Source organism: Zootermopsis nevadensis, unplaced genomic scaffold, assembly GCF_977971745.1.
Source record: "Zootermopsis nevadensis isolate Lab colony 2312 unplaced genomic scaffold, Znev_1.0 Znev_ptg000011l, whole genome shotgun sequence".
In the NCBI taxonomy this organism is placed as follows: Eukaryota; Metazoa; Arthropoda; class Insecta; order Blattodea; family Termopsidae; genus Zootermopsis; species Zootermopsis nevadensis.
The window spans coordinates 13,033,047-13,054,285 of record NW_028259143.1 but is presented as its reverse complement, the minus strand read 5'-3'; the positions used below and the strand labels follow the sequence as shown (position 1 = coordinate 13,054,285).

General features: G+C 38.4%; 1 protein-coding gene and 1 long non-coding RNA gene across 6 annotated transcripts in view; one reads left to right on the top strand and one right to left on the bottom strand.

Annotated features, from left to right (window-relative positions):
* The first annotated feature begins 7,687 nt into the window (after positions 1-7,687).
* LOC147874108 (uncharacterized) overlaps positions 7,688-21,239 on the top strand; it is an 83,845-nt gene continuing 70,293 nt past the window's right edge. Inside the window, exons 1-3 of one of the 5 annotated variants that reach the window (XR_015534793.1) lie at positions 7,688-8,681; positions 8,786-8,964; positions 12,965-12,996. This is a non-coding gene — a long non-coding RNA (uncharacterized LOC147874108). The other 4 variants (XR_015534791.1, XR_015534790.1, XR_015534792.1 and 1 more) reach the window with 4 other exon arrangements.
* Positions 17,461-21,217, bottom strand: LOC147874112 (uncharacterized). The gene has a single exon (XM_087347367.1). It carries the CDS (start codon positions 20,128-20,130, stop codon positions 18,808-18,810), a length of 1,323 nt encoding a protein of 440 aa, XP_087203493.1. The 5' UTR covers positions 20,131-21,217; the 3' UTR covers positions 17,461-18,807.

Here is a 21,239-nt window from a genome sequence, read left to right as displayed (position 1 = left end):
CAGACAAAAATAAGGATTGAGTAGAAATTGTGCAGAGGCAGTGGGCTGGTCACTCACTACTGACAAATGCACACTTCGAAAAGATCAGGAAGAGAGAATAATTTAACTTGGTACCCCAAAACACGAGTATGTGTACTGAAACAATTAGTAATAATATTCTGATGTGGGGGAACATTTTTTATTCCAACATTCTCAAGGTAACAAATCATCGCTGCTACGTACACTACATGACTGAAACTTCGGGCTCTGAATGCATGTTCTTGTAGGAGATCCAAAACAACCCAAAAGGCTCAAAATATTCATCACTTTCGCTTACGAACGACATGCTTAATTTGGCCCACAGTTTAACAACGCACCCCTCCACATTTGTCATATTACCAGTCAACTTTCATTCTATGTAGGATTTGAGGTTATGATGATGCAAGCAATTTTTGTTTTTTATTTTATCATACAAGTATCAGAACCTAGCTCAGTGTTCTGCCAACATCTCTCTGGAGTCAGCATGATTGTGTATAAATATAAACAATTAGTCCTATTTAATGACCGTAATATAAAATAATGATTATCTGGCTTGCCACTTTGAAACGCAAGATCTAAAATCACAACACTAATAAATATTTCACTTACACTTACAGCATCATCATGGTACTACAAACTAATTATTATTACAGAAAACTGCCCTGTGTTCCATACGATAAATTTGCAAAAAACTGTTGTATTTCCCCTTAGTTAATGTGATTCTACGGCTCGTGAACGAGAAACCTGGCCTGCTCCTACCCTGGCGTGATTATTCGTCAAGTCAAATAAGAGAACACAGGAAGGTCAGGACTCAGGGAAAATTGTCCTGAGTTCGATTGTCGGCAAGGGCACTTCTTTCAACCGTGAAATTAAGCAAGATAGAACAACGGCGCGCGGATCAAAGTGTTTTGCTTCGAAGAGAAGATTACAGAGGCAATGGCCTCGACACTGAATTGGAGTCCTGACGAGGATGGTTTCTGTCGACAGGAACGTAACCGCGATAAAAGATCGACGGAGCAAATTACAGGATCTAAGGTCACAGACCCGACACCTATCCTGGGTTCGAGTCCCTCTTAAGATGTTGAAGCAAACATCTTTTAACTTGTTCAGTGCCGAAATGTTTCCTGAACTACAAAAAGTTCAACACATTTGTCCAGTATAAAACTTCTCTAGAATACTTCATTTGAGATAAAAGGACTACGATGGACAGACTATTAGGAATTGTATATACAAATCAGACTTACCCTGTGCGCTTTAGAGGACGAGCGTGACTGCTACATATTATTGACTAAAACCGTAAAGTAGGAAAATGAATGTATGATCTTGAGCCTTCACGGCGACTACTTACAATAAAATCTTCTCGGGCTATCAGCCGTGTCAAGTGTTTAAAACATGAGGAGACCAACGTTTCGAGGTCCATCTCTGTCCTCGTCTTCAGGGTACTGAAGTGGTTGGGCCAACCAACCAAAAAGCTAACTAAGGGTGGAGGCCTGCGCAAGCGCAAGCATCGTCCCTTCCTAGGTGAAACCATTCCTGTGCACAAGGCGCATTGCTGGAAATGGTAAACGGTCTTAATATAAAAAACGGAAATTTTGCTCTCGCTAACAGGGTTACGTCGTGGCGGGAGCCTCGACCATTCAAACTGGGATCTGTTGCTGCTGATGGGAGGTTATCCCGTCAGGCAAGTTGTCCGAAAGAATTTGGTTGGTTGGATCTCTGGGGTTTGAACCCAGAGAGGGAGGGGCCGTTTCGGCTGAAGGCCTCCGCGGCATGGGGGGAAGATCACTTCAGCTGATGGCCTCCATGATCGGGGGGGGGGGGGGTGGCGGGCCGTGCCCCTATTAAATTATACCCTGAAGTGGTTTGGGCTCTCTGCCGTATCTTATATATACCTGCTCCAGCCCCGTGTGACTGGTGGATGACCACCACTTCAGTACCCTGAGGATGAGGACAGAGATGGACCTCGAAACCCTCCTGGCAGCTTCCCTCAGGTCGGTTTGTAATTCATCTATCTTATTTATTCCTAAAAACAGTTCTGCCGTCTCGAAAACGATAGATCTAACTTCATTTGTAGTTTCCAGAAGCACAACCGATCAGGTTACCTTCTTCCGACTGCTAAACTCTTACTGGTGGACCTTGTTCCGGGAGACCCATTCACTGGGGCCATTTCTGTTGCCCGTGCAAGCCGTCACTTGACGTGTGAATGCTGTTTGTTATCCTAGGCTTGAACATGACAGAACTGCATTTACTTCCACTTTACAAATTTAGGCCATCAGTTTCTGCAACAACGGCAGCTAATGTGGCTGTTATAGTAGTAATTATCTTGTAATAATGACCTGCAGAATTTGAGACAGACATTTGCTCCTCTCAAGAAATTTCTGTTCAGTAAATTCCAAACAGAAAGCATTTCCGATGTCTGTGAACACTGTAACTGCAAATTGACCTTTAGTGAAGTTTCTGAGATTCTGAACAGCTGGTTGTTACTGTACATCTGCAACAGACTCTTTATTCTTCACACTTTTACATATAAAATTACTGGCATTGACATATTCTTCGACAGACAACACTGTAAACTTTCTGCATGTCCGTCTTACTGTGTCATTTTCAGACTGGAGCCCCTCGTGGCCTTGCTCATATTCCCGTCTTGGACATGTGTTATCATCATGCTACTTGTACACTTAACAAGTCTCTGTTGTGCTTCTATAAGAATTAATACTCTGACATTTAAACGTGTATTAGTATATCCCGTCAGACCAAGGATTGCTTATATTGTTGGAAGGCTCTCGTCAATGTTTACATTCTACAAATGCTCCACGGGGGAGCACAGAAATCAAGAGTGAGATAGCTGCATAATTTACATCACCAGTCAACATGGCAGAGTTTCTGAAGTTCACCACCAGGGCTTCTTGGTCAGACAGGACATAGTCTGACATTCTCCTATCCTCTTATAAATTTATAGTATGGCAATAAAGTAATCTAGATGTGACACTCAACTGAAGTACTGTCGTCTGTTTATGTAAATAAAACTGAACAGCATTAAACTCAGAGAAGTCCACCTGAAAAGTCTCAAGGTTAGAATTATCAGCTCTAAAGTCTCTCCCCACCCCACAACACAGTATAAATAAAACTATATTTAATGTTAGTACAGTATTAGCATGAAACTATTATTCCTTTAAGTATTTAGAATATTTGTTATAATATTCAGTCAACCAGATAAATCTTATGATAAAATGTATTAATTTTAATATGAATTAGTTTTATAAGTGATTACACTATTTTAATGTGATAACTCACTATTGCATTTAATTAAATTATGTACATAACTCGAGTCATAATGAAACTCACTGTAACCATTAAACATACATGGCAAAGCTATCAGCAGTGGAAACTATACTTCACTGTCCAGGGTGAATTATTACTGGTTCACGCGGAAGAGTTGGAGGGCAGATGCGCAGACTTTGTCTAAGGAGCACAATGTTTAGATGATGCATGTCTAGAAATAAAATAATATATGTAATTAATTACAATTTATAAAATGTGAATAAGCAACATGACAATGCCGCTGCTACTAGCTACAGATATTGTTTTTGTTTCTTACTAATTAATAAATATTAAAATGAGTGAACAAATTTGAATACACCATGGTAGTTTGAACCATTCCAGAACAGATGTAAACAAGTGACAGTGAAGCAGGTACTGTAGGAACCTGTAGGTGCATGACATTCTGATACGGTAACCCAAAACGGAAGTTGGGAATGGAAGTATTTTTTTGACTGGCAGGCACTGTACGAGAGTTTATTTCTGAGGGTGGCGGTGGGGAGGGAGAACAAATAAAATGAGGCACTCATCCAGTTAACATGAAGCATTTGGAAATGTGGTTACTTCTGCAGGAACATCACTAAGTGCTTTTGCAGTAGCAACGCACCGAGCGTGGTACCGTGGTGCTTACCAATCTCACGCTCAGTGATTTTTAACTCTTGAATGGTTGAGGGAGCAGCCGTCACTTCATGGATAGAGTGGAGGTTCAAGTAGATGAGAGAATGCATTGCAGGTCGTGTGGTGGTTTCTAAAAATGTCTTGAATAAGTATATGAAAAATGGTAAAAGTATGTAGCCAAGGGGACTAAATCTAAGGGCTTTTTAGTGTCACCATAGCCGAGATATGGCTTCTGCCTCGGAAGCTACCATGTATTTACTTATAAATCAACAGTTTAAGTTGGTCTTTGAACTTAAGTCTCACTAGAGAGCACTGTGGATATTCCTACAGATTCACTTCTATGAAATGTATGCACTGATTGAGTGCCTTTAGTGTCAGTTGTAGCTTCTGAGCACACAAGAACCATTTTGCACTTTAGGGAGTTTGGTAGCCAATTAAACACATTTTATTTTTCTACTTATCTCTAAAACACTGTTGTAATGTACCATCTAAACTATAGAGCAACTAATAAAAAATAGTGAAGTATTCTCACATGAGCAGTGTTAAGTTTCAGTCCGTACTTTCACAGCCGATCGCCCGAGAAGACATTGGTCATTATGAAAGTTTCAAATCTTATTCAGCTAATAAAATATTCAAAAGATGTAAAATGTATTATCAGTTTGTCATTTTTCTTGTTCGAACAATGCAAACTGATCAAAAGATAATATTGTATTATAAAACATGACAAGGCAGCATAACCTCTGAAAAGTTGGTGGAAATCTACCAGACTATACGGTGCAATGACCCAGAAGACAGGAATCTTCAGACTCACCGCTGTGAAAACCTCAAATCTTACAACACCAGTCTTGATAACTGAGACTTGAAATACAGTGTTACTTGATTTCTAAGAATTTTATAGATGCTTACTTCCACTTTACCAAAGAAATATTTTTACACATGCCCTTTCTTATTCCAATGCATTTATTTGCAGTGGTCACTTGTCCAACTAGATAAGGTATCCACATCAGCGCTAGAAGACAATTTATAGAATGGCTAACGAAGCATGCATTGAAGTAACCATTGTTTCCTTAGGGGAAGAGACCTTGCAGCTTGTGAGAGAACAGTAAAAGGTCTTAATTTCTATGGGCTGCCTTGTAGTGTGGGTTCCCATTCATTGCACTGCCTGCATTTATGAATGATTTGCCAGTGATGTGGGTGCATTCATGCTTGATACGTGTGCCAGATCTTGGCACCTGTTATTTATACTTGTCTGTCATGTAGTAGATATGTGCGTGCCACTAAATGAATAATTTTAATACAAACTGAAATTGCAGTTTTACTGTTGCAGGGCACAGAGACTAAGGGTCATTCATCACCTTGCTGGTCGAGCGGAGAGAAGAGAGCATCTCATTGTTCATCATCACATTTTGATGATTATGAACCCCATGAGAGTGGACGTAGTCAGAGCAAGCATCGTCATCGCGCGAGTCCTCACAGGCAAGTTCATAATGTTGAAAATCATATGTAAGAATATGAGATCAGTGAGTTTAACCTGGTAGGTGCAGTAGATCTGTAATAAAGTTCTCCATGTGCTTAAAAATGATACACAGAATGCTGGAACGCAATTGTCGGTCGCATTGTCATATCATCCTGACCTAACCTCTGTCTGACAGCTAAGGGTGCATTGTGTTGAACCTAATTTTGTTTCACGCTGCAAGACCTCAGTGAGCAACAAAGGAACAGTGAAGCTAGTCGTATTCTTTTCCTACCCCTATTGATTTATCAAGAATATTGTTCTTTTTCTTAAGCTTTCCTGGAATAGGTGAAATTACAGTTTTGTACAATGTAAAATTGTAGTTTTACACTATTTTAATCTTTATGTCTTAGCAGATAGGAAGACAAACCGCATGGTGCCCCAGATTTAGTCTGCTACTTATTTCCTCGTGAATGCAGTTCTGACTTGTCGCTGTCATAGGATTTATGCTAGACTTTGTTTGAAGATCAGACAATAGTTTTCTGTGAATTTATTTCTACACCAACTTCCTTAGCTATTGTTTACCTTCTATGAATGTCTGTTACTGATAAATCTTTTCTGCGATTCCTTACGTGCATTTTTCGAAAGGTTTCTCCTTGTTCTTTGCATTTCTTTTGTTTGTTCCATTGGGGTCTATAAGTATATCTTGTAGGCTATTTGTTGCTTTGTCTGTAATTTCTCTCCATATTTTTAAGCCTTTTTCATGATGTGTGTGTGTGTGGTCCATTCTTTCTAACTTCCGATTGTTCCAAATATTGTCATTCTTTTGAATAAATCTTGTATTCCCTCTTCCTGTAACAGATAGGCTTCGTAGACTTCTTTCAACTCTATTCTCTTCCATCTTGCCATTAATTCTACTTCATATTTTGCTAAGTAGCGAATTGATGTCAAGTATGAAGGACTGGTGGGACAAGATTTGTTTCAACTGAAATCCATTTCATGAGGTGTGTGGCGGTTGACTTCATGTTTCACCAGGAAATTGATGAAACAAAATTTTAAATTTCACTGATGACAGATTTTCTGCCTCACTACAGAAGAAGCTGGAAATATTTTGTAAGAGTCAGTTTTGATAGGTTTTGGAAAATATTGAAAACTACGGTATCAAGATCAAGGAAGAAGAGTTACCTATTCCTTGATACAGGCAGAAATGTTACACAAGAGTGCGTCATGCTATAATATCAGTCTCCTTCACAGGCAGTCTGTATATTTATATAGGGAGGATGATCTTGATAGATGGTCTTGCATATCTTTCTTTTAAATTTTATGTTAAAATGTATTGAAGTGAAATGCCTACTGTACAGGCATCTAAATGCTTATATATATGTGTGTGTGTGTGTGTGTGTGTGTGTGTGTGTGAGAGAGAGAGAGAGAGAGAGCGATAAGTTATTGACCATTTAGTTTAGGTACTGAATTTTAAGAATGTGGAAGAAGAAAGAAGGCAGTAGTAATACCCTGGCCTCAGTGCTGTAATGTGTTTAAAGAATAACATTACAGAGAGTGAAGTGGGTGAGTGGCCAGTACGCAGGCTTCATGTGGATTTGCTAAGATGTTACAGTTAAATGCCGAGATGGTAGGTTGCCTTGAAATCTGCAAAGTATTTCTCGCACATTCTTGACTTCCCTCCAATCACTTTGATGCTAAATTCTCTGGGTTAGGGAAAGCATGATTATTGAAGCAATGCAAAATGAATAATTGACAGTCTTGTTAGTTTGGTAGCAATTCATGTTATTTAAAGAAAATGATGTGCAGACAGAAGAGCAGGCAGGCTGGTATAGTATTGAGTCCTACGAAAGTTAGTCGTGTCAGTGTATATGAATGTAGAGTGAAGTCCAGGTGTGTTGTTCTTCCTTGTGGGTGTAGTATTAGTGCATCAAAATGTAGAAGAGGGTATGCCAGAATTTGGTGTGTGGTATTGCTTTGATTTATTTGGCTGGCTTCTTTCTTTTTCAACTCCAGTTTTCTGGTTAAAGATTGTTAACCTGGAAATTATATGATGTCTGTTTGGTGTTGGTGAACCACCTTGGCTGCTTCCTCATAAATATATTTTTGCATACCCCCCCCCCCCTTCCTTTCATCATAGGCTCCCATATCCCACCCACGAAAAACCCTCTGTTATTTTTTAGAGGGCAGAAATCGGGAAGGTAAAGCTTATAATACCAAAGCCGTTTCTGCCTTCCTTGTATTTCTAGAACTTAATACTACTGTAATAATCCGCTGGGTTTCGAACTGCTGACGTGCACCGCGGTCCCGTACGTTATCTCCTAGGCTACGAGGCACGTGGGAGATTCGGTTTCCAGTTCGTTCTGTGATGTCGATGCCCTGTTCTTTCCTGCGGAATACGTAGTTTATTGTGTGTTGCTACTAGAATTCATTGGGGCCAAGTTCGCAGAGTGAGAGAGAGAGAAAGAGTCAAGGAGACAGAAGTGGGTAAAATTTGTTGCGTGATCTTGGTACCTGGAGTCTTGGAAGTGTAGCATGACTGGCGTCTGTAGTTTATGTGCAGCGAGTTGGTAGTGAGGACTGTTTTCGTCTTGGGGGAATTTTGCGTGATAAAATTATTTGAGATATCGTGGCAATTATTCAGTCTTTTCATATGCCATAATGCACGAATCATTGCTGTAAGTTTTTGTGTGCGAACAGTGTGTTGTTATAGGGTTACTTAATAGACTGGATATAATGCGGTGTTGTCGTTTATCAGTTTTTATGTGTCGATAATTCGCGAGGAGTCAGAGAAATGAACGCCATGAGGCGTTTACGGCTTTGATTAGTGACATTTATATACTCTGAAGTGTTTTTTATTTCCGGGTTTGGTCCGTTGTACACCTGGAGTTTCAATATGTTCGCCTTGGAGCGTGAAGTAATGCGTGTTTCGCAATGCTGGCTGTGTGGTATGCCTCCCAGACAGCAACTGCGTCATAAAAGTGTTTTTTCTGTTTGCATTTGTGTTAGTGGAGGGAAACTTGATGTGTTGAAAGTGAATGCATTTTGTCTTTCTGGGAATAGCTGAGGAGAAGAAGCGGGATTGATCCTTAGGATTTTACTGAGGTGAAAGCTGTGTCACCTGACCTGCCTACTGCTTGCCAGGAAAACAGTGGGGTATGTGGAGCAACACTTGGCAGGCTCACTTCATAACACAACAGGATATCGGCTGTGATCATGAAGGACCGTCATGTCTGCGAGAGATTTATCTCTGTCTCAGCTTGTCATGCATTGTGTAAGTACACGATTAATATGATGGAGGAATATTGATTTCTTGAATGTGAATGTATTTTGTCTTTCTAGGATTAGCGGAGTACAAGAAATAGATTGATGTTTCAGATTCTGAGCTTCATTCTGTATGTCACCTGACCTGCGTACTGCTTGCCAGAGGAGCAATGGAGTATGTGCGGCAACAGTTGGCAGACTGACTTGATTTCAGAACAGGCAACCTGCTGGGAGCATGAAGGAACCTGGTGTCCGCAAGATATTCATCTCTGTCTGAACTTGGCATGGGTTATGTAAGTACATGAGCATTAGGATGTATTTGATGTGCTTGTCATGTGAGAGAGATTAGTCTGTCCAATTTTATGAGGTACTTTAAATGTTATGACTGCAAGTGTGAGAGTTGATATGTTGAAAGACCTAAATGTGGTGAGGGATTGGCATAATTGCAGTATCCATGGTATGCTAGAGACATTCATGATTCTCTAGTGAGTATAGGGTTCATAGGATATCGAAATTTGAGGTTAGGTATCGTTTGTAGACATGGGTGGTGACTATTTGTGAAGTGAGTTTGTTGATTAGAGGTTTTGTTACATGTGTGATGTGTGTAGTGCTCTGGAGCCTTTACTATGATGTGTTTACTAATTAATAATTGAGTAAGTGCCAATGTAAGGAATTTAGTTTTGTTGACATGTGAGTATTGTGCACAGTGACTGGAGCTGATGGGATATTTTCTGTGCTTTTGGTTAATTTTGAGAGTTTGCTGTTTTGAGCAAGGGGATAGGTTATAGGTTTAGGGTGTGATGTTCATTATGAATTTGGATTTGCTTGCAAAATTCACAAGCCCAGTAGATGACTGATAGAGGTGATAGATAGTCTGGTTCGATACATGTGACAATTACCATGTGTCCATAGTTGTCAGGTTTCAGTCTCATAGACATATGATGAGGCTTAGTATTACTTCCGGTATATTTTGTGGTTGGGGTTGGGGTGGGGGGATTTGCATTAGGAATGAGGATTGGTGTGGTGTGTTTGAACCAAGTACAGAAATGCAGTGCCACTCTTGTGGGTGTCAGTGTGCCAGTGCAGGTGTTTGCCAGGATTGTTATTTGGCCTTCAGGCTGTTGATACAGCACACTAATAATAAAGAATTGAATTGAATTAAATGGTTCTGTAGTCTTCTTAGCTTGGTAAGGAGCAATTTATTGAACCCGTCAGTCAGGGTGTTTGTTATAATGAATGTGGATATGTGTGTGTGTGAGAGAGAGAAAGGGGCAGAAGTTACTAACCATTTAGTTTAGGTATAGAATTTTAAGAATTTAGAAGAAGAAAGAAGGCACTAATAAGCTGACCTCAGTACTGTAATGGGTTTAAAGAATAACATTAGAGAGACTGGCTTAGGTGAGTGATTATGAAATGCTGAGATGGTGGGTTGCCTTGAAATCTGACTGAAAACATCAAACATCAAGCAGTTAAGAGTAGGGTGTAGTGCACTTGTAATGTGTTCTGTGGGTGTTGTGATAATATTCTAGATTAAATCGCTGTGCCACTGCGAGGTAATCTTAAAGCTATACCCATTAGAACATGTAGAAGTCTGTTTAAGAGATTAGAGATCTTAGCTCTTCCATGTGAATACATATTCTCGTTAATGAACTTTATTGTAAATTACCAAGAACATTTTCAAACTAATTCTGCTATACACAGTGTCAACACAAGGAATAAAAATCGGCTTCATATACCAATTGCCAACCTCTCATGCTTTCAGAAGAGTGCATATTATGCAGGGATAAAAATTTTGAACAGTCTACCAACAAATCTCACAAGTCTTGTAAATAACAAGGCACAATTTAAACTATCATTGAAAAGATACTTAATTACACACTCCTTTTACTCTGCCGATGAATTTCTAATGTTTACAAGGAAGTCATAATTTATCTATTGTATATAATGGGTGGGTTTATTTGTAACTTATCTCTACTTCATGTGAACCCTTTGTTTGTATTTTTGTGACATTTATATAATAGTATGACTTGTATTTGTATAACATGTATTGTATTATTATGACTTATTCTACATCCTATTGTCATCTGACTAACTTATGAATCCATGGAATGTAATAAAGATGTATGTATATATATGAAAGCCTGGTGTCTGTTGTCCGTTAGTTGTTGTGAAACGAATGCTTTCAGGATGGCTAGTAGCAACTCGTAACTTACCGCACAATTAAATTTCAGACTCGTTCCCATTAGTCAGTACAATTTGTGTCAGTGCAGCAGTGTGGAAGGCTGACATTGTTGTCTTGTGACTGCTGTGTTAACAGCATGACACCTGTTCATTGCAATCTCCTTTCTGGTCATTGATAACGCCTCGTATCACAACACTCAGACAGACAAGCCATCGACGGCTAACTAAAAGAAGGACGAAATGAAAGCCTGGCTATTGGAAAGAAACATCCCATTTTGTGACATGTTGAAAGCTCAACTGTGCGATATAATCAAATTAAAAAAGTCAAAGCACAAATATTATGTAACTGATCAGATTTTAGCAGATAAAGAACTCACTGTGCTGAGACTTCCGCCATACCATCCCGATTTAAACCCCATTGAACTTATTTGGCAGATTTAAAACAATGGGTTGCAAGCAAGAACACAACATTTAAAATTAAGGACGTCAAGCATCTGTGTCGCCAGATTGGAAGAAATTGGGCAAGAGGAGTGGGAAAATGTGTGTCGGCATGTTGAAAAACTAGAAAAAATTTATTATGAGCAAGAAGGCATAATTGAAGATGCCATTGAACGCATTACAATTGAAGATAATGGAGTGGACAGCAGCAGCGTAGTGATGAATCCAGTGATATGTAAGAAACCGATGATCTATGAGTAGTGGAAGAGGACAGAAAAGTTGTAAAGAAGATAAAATTATGTAATACCCTCAGCAGTGTTAATTTTCTAGTGATGTGTAGTGCAGTGAAATCGACTTTCCTGTGTTATGTACCGTAGTAATACTTTATTTGGAGTGTATTGAACGCGGCCTACTGAAGCATGCATGTGGGGTCACGATGCTCAGTAATGAGCAATACGATTAGAGAGAGAGCGAGAGAGAGAGAGAGAGAGAGCGAGAGCGGCCTGCTTGCAGGAAACTTGTGACTCGCTAGCAAGGGACGATGTCTTGCGCTTGCGCAGGACTCCGCCATATTAGATTCTTGGTTAGGTCTGTGGTGTCTGATGCGTTGCTTCATTTTGTACCCCTTGGACCCAGGTATTAAATCTGAATATTCATTGCACTGTGGATCGTATTGGTTTTCCTATTGTCATTCGGTTGTTATTTAAGACGCTGCGTTGATATTCGTTTTTTGCCAATTGAGGTTGTGTTGAGTTGTTTGCGTGTGGTTTGTGCGTTGGTGGAAGGGGACGGTGAATGGAAGAACACAGCTAGAAAGTGACTGCATATTCGAATGTATGTGACTTGGACAAGGAAAATTGAGTACGTCTATGCATTAATATTGTGGGAATTTTACAGTATAAGATTTACATGTCATTACGAGAAGTAAATAACTTCGCTCGATTCGCGCATAATGACAAAGCCACTACTTGTCGCTTGTTCTTGGGTTGAACGCATATCACCATCTTTATAACAGAGGACTGAGTTGGAAATATGTTTGTAACATGCTTTATTTTTATAAAAATCCTGAAAGCTCATTGCCCAAGAATCTGTTGTTTTTGTTTGTATGTGTATTCATTCAGGAAACTGGAGATTTTGGATGTGATTGCTTTTTGTCATTCTAGGAGCTCAATACTAGAGGCTTGCTTGATCCTTCAGAGTCTGCTGAGTGGCAAGTTGTGTGTCACCTGTGTTTGTGTTTGCCTCAAGAGCAATGGCTGCAGGCCCACATGATATCACAACCAAAATTCAACCATAAACTTGACCTGTGTTTTTAAGAAACCTCATGTCACTGGCCCATCTTTATGTGCATTGCATCAGCATTAGGACATAATGCAGTGCATACTTATGTGAGATTTAAGTTAGTCCAAGATAATGTGCTCTCAATTAACACACAGCCACTTCCCCCTTCCTAGTAAAATTTTCAATAGCTCAGTGTTCACATCATTGTATTTCTGAACAGGTGCTGTAAACACACATTAACTAAAATGTGTAACAATAATTAAGAGATCAAAGTGGTTACCACAGAAGTTGCTTAGGGTGAATTTGGTGTTTGGAATACGAAGAAAATGCGATGATGATGTCAGGAATCCAGTCAACTAGTCTTCACAGGACTTTGTACATTTTTGTTTTCAGGACTGGAGCAGTTGCAGCCTGGGCCCTTGATGGTGAGTGCAGAAGTAGTAGTAGCTGGAGTGTAACATGTAAGTGCCAGTATGACCTGGAGTTTTCCTTGCAACTAAGTATAACAAATTCTTCTTAGGTTGCCAGCCATGTTATGTGGTTGAAAGTTGAAACACCAATAATCTTAAAACCTTGTATTGGAATATAAAACATGCATACAAACAAAACTGTCTACACTTTGAAGGACACGAATGCCAAATGCATTTTGACCTCAAGAGGCCATCATTGTCAAAAAAAGTTAATTCTTATAATACAAATATAAAAGATTATGGTTTTTAACAGCATAAAAGGCAAGTTCTTTACAAAACCAAACTTATGTAACACCTCACTGGATGTTGATTGCTCAGGAGTTGGTGCATTATATTGAGCACTTGGCTATTTTGTGCACTGGTCTGCTTGCCATTGTCGGTCTGCGGTGAGCCGTAGTTGCGTCTCCTGTGAAGTACGATGCGTGGGCATTAGTTAGATTTAAAAATGTATAGGGTATATATTAACTCTGAAATCAGGGTGGCCCACTATTGCATAAGAAATTTACTTTTTTCTGTTTATTGCTGGGTCAAATAACACATTGGAGTCACAGGCATTCTTTTCATTCATGATGTTTTGGTTTTTGCTAGTTTTGAATATGTGGGATTTTTCTAAAATGTCTAAGCATTTTACCTTTCGAAGCTTTGTTCTCGTTCTCAGTGCTAAAGTGCTCAGCACCTTGAGGATGAATATGTTTCTTCAAACATTGATTTTCTCGTCTTTCAACCACCTGGCATGGCTGGTAGCCTGAGAGAAATTCATTATAAGTAAGAGGCAGTGTTTAAATGTCATTATTATCATACAGTGGCTAGTGAAAAAGGATATGAGATTTGGAATGTGGAACGTTCTGAGTCTATAAGGCTGGGGCTCTGAAATCAGTGAGTAGGGAATCAGAGAATTATAAGTTAGATTTAGTGGCAGTGCAGGAGGTGCAATGGGAGGGGGGGATTGGCAGAATTCAATTCCAGTAGACAATTTCAGATTTTTCTATGGAAGGGGGAGTGACAATCATCTGTTAGGGACAGGTTTCTTTGTTCATAGCAGAATTAGGGCAGCAGTTAAGAGAGTAGAATTTGTTAGTGACCGGTTGTCTCAGGAAAGTCCAAGATAGGCAGGAGGGTTTGTATTTGAATGGGACACATCAGCTATTGCCATATGCTGATGATGTTAATTTATTGGGGGGAAGATATAAATACAATAAAGAGGAACACATAAGTTTTACTAGAGGCTGTTAGGCAGGTGGGGCTAGAAGTAAATTCAGAAAAAATGTAAGTACATGTTAGTAGCTCGTCAGCAGACAGGCAGGCAGAATTGTCTTAGGGTGGCTAATAAATCCTTTGAAAGTGTTACAAAGTTCAAATATTTGGGAACACCAATAACAAATCAAAATATTTACAAGGAAATTAGGTGTGAGACTAAATTCCAGAAATGCTTGCTACTTCTCAGTTCAAAATATCTTGTCTTCCGGTCTGATTTCTAAGAACCTGAAGATTGAAGTATACAAAACAATAATTTTGCCTGTTTTATATTGGTGCGAAACATGGTCTCTCACTCTGAGGGTGGAACATAGATTGCAGATGTTTGAGCATAGGGTGTTGAGGAGGATATTTGGGCCTAGGAGAGAAGGTGATGGGGGTCTGGAGAAAACTACATAATGACGAACTTAAAAGTTGTCAGATTGACTAAGTCGAGAAGAATGAGATTAGCAGGGCATGTATTGTGCATTGATGGGGCACATGGTCAGAAAGCCTGAAGGGAAGAGACCACTGGGGAGACCTAGGCGTATATGGGAGGATGTCAGGCGCAATAGATGGGAGATAGAAGTTGAAGGAGACTGGATTTTGTGGGGCCAGGACAGGGTCCGGTGGAGGGCTTAGGTTAATTCGGTGATCATCCTTAGAGTTCGGTAAGCCATCTAGTTAGTTATTATCATGCAGTGTGGAATAACCTTATTCTAATGTGTAAGATAATGGAAAGAGATTGATTTCTATCCCAAACCATTTTCTTTCATGCACACATATGCTTTCACTATTTTACCATTACTGTCTTTTTACTCCTGTTTGGAGCCATTTATGTAGCAAAATCAAATGAATTCATGTCCCAGGATTTTGTTCTGGTCTTCAGCACTTCATTCCACATACCACATACTTGAATAAAAGTCACCTAGCTGTTTATGTCATGCCATGCCTCACTTTAGTGAGTAAATGAAATTGGTCTGTGGAACAGGTACATAATGAAATTATAAAACAAAGAACAATGAAATATAAATTCATAAATATAGTCTATATTATGCTGAAGACATTTCAGTGCATTTATTTCTCCAAAATTTTGATTTGAATATTTATGACAAAATAAAATGCTGGAAATGATATATTGTAGGATGTTCTCAGAATTGGTGAGTTTGAAAACAGTCCCGTTCTGCGCTGAGCAATTTTATATCTGCTGCGTTTAGGTTTTATCATGAAAGTAGTTAAAATCATCTTTTAGTTGTCAAATTACATCATCGACTAGAAGTTCTTAGGTTTGCGGTTATTGAAATGTGCCTGTACCAACAAAGCAGATATTCAGGCCACATTTATCGGATGTTGAGATGTGTACGATGCAACGTGAAAGGGCCGTTCTCAAGGCGTAAATTTAGAAATTTATATTTATCTAAAGTATATAAAATGATGCATACAAACAGAACAGTTTACATTTTGAAAAGCATTTAGTGCCAAATGTGTTTTGATTTCGTATGGTGATCATCAGTGGCAAAAACATTAATTCATTAGTCTGTCTATTAAAATCATATAATTCATGAGACGGTTGTTTGTTATAAAGCACTCAGCATAAAAAGGTCATACTTTATAAAACCATACTTCATGTAATACCACACTGAACATTTAAGCATTATCTAAATTGAATTACTTAGCTTAGTTTCCACTGGCCTAAGTTGAGGTTTCTGTTGTTCTATGGTGAGCCATGGTTACGTTGTCTGTGACTGGATTGTGATCTTCAATATTGCTTGGGTGATACTGTCACCATGGGGCTTGCTTACAAAATAACTTGTTCATGCTCGTAAGGTTCTTTTACATGCTGTAAATCTGCGACATGGGACTGCTGGCTTTTGGTGATCGGCTGATATTTATCAGATTTGAAGCAGGAAAGTAAAAGGCATTTTCATAATTTTGTAATTGAACTTTTTCCCATTTGTTGGTGTTGATTCCTGTACCAGTAGATGAATATTGAAAATTGCTCAAACTTATATTCTGACTTTTTTGTTGATTGGGATTTATAATTTAAACTGATCTCTGTACTCAAGTGTAGGAATATTTGTGTTATTCTGACAAATTTCTGTTGCTGAAGCAAACCATCATGATTCAAACACTTGACCCCAGTGTACCAACTGAGAGGATGAAGGAATAACATTGAAGCAGCAACAAGAAAGTAGTGTTTCACAATAGTTTGATTTTTCAAGAGTTGATGATTTTTTGTCATTGTCTTTATCCCCCGTAACCCTACCGAATAGTCTACCTATACTGAGGTTGATGTTGTTAAATACAAGAGTCCTATTACATTGAACATATCAGAAATACAGTATGTTATGGTGTTCTGTAATTTTTATGAAAGTATTACTAAAATGGTGAACAAAAATTGATTTAATCAGAAATAATAAAGTGGTTTTATTGGGGGGGGGGGGGGGGGGAATGGCAGCATTGTTAAGTAGCATTCTATGTCTCTGTTTTGTAGTTACTTGTTGAAGTTCTTAGAGTACTGCTGGTATGTCATAGAGGGGCATGCCCTTCTGGTTTGCCATTTTCATGCTGCTGACTTTTCTCAGTAGGGGAACTTAGGTTGCATTTATTTCAGTAATCACTGCTTTATACACTGATCTTGTGTTGTCTACCATATCTTACACAAATTCAGTAATTTTTGTTCTGGGTCTGGAATAAAGGAATTTGAGACCATAGAATTGTGAAAGGAGTTGTGTTTCATAAGCTATTAATTAATTTAGGAATTATATATATTTATCTCATTGGATAGATTAGTAGTTAATGTCAGCCATGTCCCTTTGTATTCTCCGTAGTTTTGTGGACATAGAGTATGGAAGTATGTGTTGGTTTTTGTGGTTGTGATGCCATGTGGCCTCTTAGATAGGCACCAGTGCTTCAGAAGAACATGCCTTCATCTTCAGGACTGAAGTGAGGATTTTGCAGAAGATGGAAATGTTTCTCAAAACATTGGTATCTACGTATGAGTCCACGTGGTGTATCAACCAGAATGCTAAAAACTGACGTCGACATGGCCACTGCTATAACCGTTTATCAGCTGCTCGTGATGGGATGTTTACTTGGGTGAATGGTGCAGATTTTTGTTGTTCGGGGTCACATTTTCTTGGTCCTCAGGACGTGTATCTTCCGAATTGAATATGGTGGCATAGGTAGATTCATTCAATTTATTCATCCTACTTGGTCAAAACATTGATACAGGATACATGTTTCAAATATATAGCTCACAAGTTATATCAATATTACCACACAATACAAATACAATTCATAGAATTCACTTGCTATATGATATGTATCCATCTACTGAATAAAATGTGCATTGTAATAGGTAGGACATTAGCTCGTTTTTGAATGTCCTAATTTTCTCCACTTTCCTAATTTGAATTGGTAATTTATTGTATAGTTTTATTCCTATATTCACAGCACCTTTCTTGAGAACATTCGTTCTACAGAACTGGACATGGAGGTCCAACTTTTGGCATGTGTTTTGGTTATGGATTTCACTGTTTTGTTCTAATTCATCTATAGGCAGCTTTATGTGGCACCTCATTTCAATTGTATACATGCATGCTAATCCTTAAACAGTTGCCTACATTGTTGTGTACCCGACACGGGAGAACCGTGTAAGTACAGTGTGGGTTCGAATAACGTTGGTCGAGCGGATTTGGTTGGTTGGTTGGTTATTTGTCGCCGATGGAATAAGTATTGCTGAGAGTTGACTCGTACAAGGCTTTATTACTAGTAAATAGTAATAAATACATTAGGTTGCTGCTTAAGGCTCTCGCAGTGGCCGACTGACTGCATGAAGTGCCGTCGTGAAGACTGACTTGTACAGATCAAAAAGCTCTTGCTGGTGTATATATTGGTCAGCAAGGGCGTATCCCGGGTACAATATGTGAACTTTGTACTCTGTACCGATAGGATTGTTCTAGAAGGTTTTAGTTTTTGTGAGTCTGTCCTCTGTCTGACACTTGCCTCACTCCCGGACTTTAGCTGATGCTTATTTTGAAATGATTGTGGGGTGACAGTGTCACAGTGTTATCATTTCCTTTAAAAACAACCCAATTATCAGGCGGGGATAGCGTCGGTGAAAGTCTGAGTTACAAAACTGTGTTCACATACAAGGCTTAATTAAATTTCTTATGCTGCAACTAGCAATTATTCCAATATACCAATATTATATTATTATACATATACAACACCTCCCCCTTCAAACTAAGGTCCAATTTACACCTTAATTGGGATTAAAAATATGACTTTGCTGCTCGAGGTCTGAGGGACCTTCGAGGTGTAGTTTCTTCATGCAGTGATTGCTGTGAATCACGTAGCGGAATTTCTTCCTGTCTTAAGGACATACTTTCATTACTAGTCTTTATATTTATGTTTACAGTATTACTGCTACCACTAGACTCTGCAGACATTTGGATTTCTCTTAAAGGTGCTGTCAATGCCTTAAGGCCTTGTACACGTGTACATCTAAATTTTACACATTTATATATCCTATGTCACATAAATAGCAATTGCACTCAACAAAATATACACTATTACAGAATATGTAGAGAGTGTGATTAAATGATGATTTTTCCATTCTTGTTCCTTAATTTCTTTTTCTAATTCTGATATTTTAAAAGTCGCATGTTTCAAATCGTCTAAGTGTGATGCTACATGTTTAAATTCAATATTTATTGGTGAATTACTTGTATTAAACTTAATTCGTAGTTCTTCAAAACAATCAAAATCTATTGGTACTTGAGAAAGCATATCTTCTTGCTTTACAATATTTACCTTCACTTTAGAACTTGTTTGCAAAAGTGCATACATACTGTATCCTTTACATCCTGAATTTATGCCTAATTTCCCCACCCCTGTGAGTATAACGTCTGTGGGTTCCTTACCCTGGCATAACACTGTTACACTCTCAGTAGTAGGTGCAAAATATATCCATTCATTATTATCAAGCTGTGTCCATATAGTATTCTTTACCTGTACCAACCTGGTATCACAACTATTTGGAATTTCTCTTCTACGTTGCAGTAGTTTGACTGCACATGATTCCTGTAAATGGCTTGATAATAATGGGTGTTCCTGTTTACATATCCTTGAATTCGAATCCACATTTTTACATTCATCAGATTCCTTATCATTAATTCCAAAATAATATTGTCTTGTTTGGTCTAAACATAAATTTGATTCGTCTGTATCAATATACGCAAATTTGTTTTTACCCAAAGGTATTGGTATTGGTATCATTCTAAAGACCTTGAATGTACCCCTGTTAATTAAAGGTAAGGTGGTTACATAACCTAATTTACCTTCATTTACATACACATGAATGTCACAAATTTTATAAATTAAATTAATAGAGTTCTTGCTCAGCGGAAAGGGTGAAGTGGTATCGTTAGGAAAGGATGGCATGCTCTGAATCAAAGCATTCATTATCATCTTTGGAGATACAACTTGCAGTTGTAAAATCCCTTTTCGCGCATTTGTTAGACTTTGGAGCAAGATATCCAAGTGTCGTAGTAATTCATTACTTGCTTCATTAACTCTAGCAATGTGATCCTCTACTGTGACCTTTGCTGCCATAATACTTATCTTTTCTCGAGTTTCAGTAGTCACTGATTCTATATAGTTCTTTATTTCGGTTAACCCCCTTATGACCTTTTCTTTGTTATACTCCATATCTGTAAAGGTGTTATTAATAGCTCTTAGTGATGACTTCACCACATATAGTTGCTGTTTTAATAGTTTGGTCATATCATCGGAATTTTCTTCAAAATGTTTAATTTGTTCATTATAATATTGAGCATCGTCATTGTCCATAGTACCGAATAAAATTTTGCTAGTTTCTCCAATGAAATTGAATATACCCCTTCTCCTTCACGATTTTTCTATCTTGTGATCCGTAATTTCTAATAACAGAACTTCGCTTCTCTTAACCTGCAATAACTTATCTTAGCAATTTCCCGAAAATGATAGCAGTCTGTCCAATTTTGGATCTCTATCTTCTGACATAATATGTTTACATGTGTTATGTATTGGTCTATTCCATTAGATTGATTACTTATTTTATTAAATCCACATACACCACGGTTCTCCATTCCGTGTTGTATAAATTTATCTGACCGTTATTTTCATAGTATATTCCTGGAGATTTGTCATATTTTTCCACCGTGTATCCTATTTCTCCCATGGTCGTTGCTGAATCCTCAATTAATGTTAGCCATAGCAGTATTGCCGCAAATTTGATCATATTTTCTGAAAAGATAGTTAAACATCATTTCACTTTGTTGTATTTCTGATTTACTTGCTTCTTTTGAGGTAATAGAATGGTTTTACTCTGTTTATGTGTACCTTCTGTATCCTTCGTCCGCTCTTTATAGTGGCATTAACTTTATCTATGTCAACGACCTCGTAGGGTCCTATCCACTGATTACTGAGTTTATGTGACCTGCCCCTTCGTACAGTCTCATCGTAAAGTAAAACTTTATCCCCTATGTTTAACTGAAACTCTTCTGAATTTTTGTCAAAATATTCCTTACTCTTTTCCTTAGCTTTTATCAGTTTTTGCTTCGCTACGTCGTGTGCTGTTTGTAACCTGCTTCGTAGTTCCATGACGTAATCATCGTAATTGTATTGCGTACTCGGTGTTTCATGTAATGTCGATGGTAATGTCGACTGAAAACCGTACACTAGCTCGAATGGTATGTATCCTGTAGCAGCATGTACCATGGTATTATAAACATGCATGGCATTAGGTACTCACTCATCCCAATTACTTTGGTCTTCGTCTACGTAGTGACGTAAATACTCTGCTAAGACTCTTGACTTCTTTCTAGTCCTCCATTTGATTCTGGCCTAAATGCTGTCGTCTGTAACTTTTTAATCTTTAATAATTTGCATGTACTTTTGAATAAGTCACTCAAAAAGTT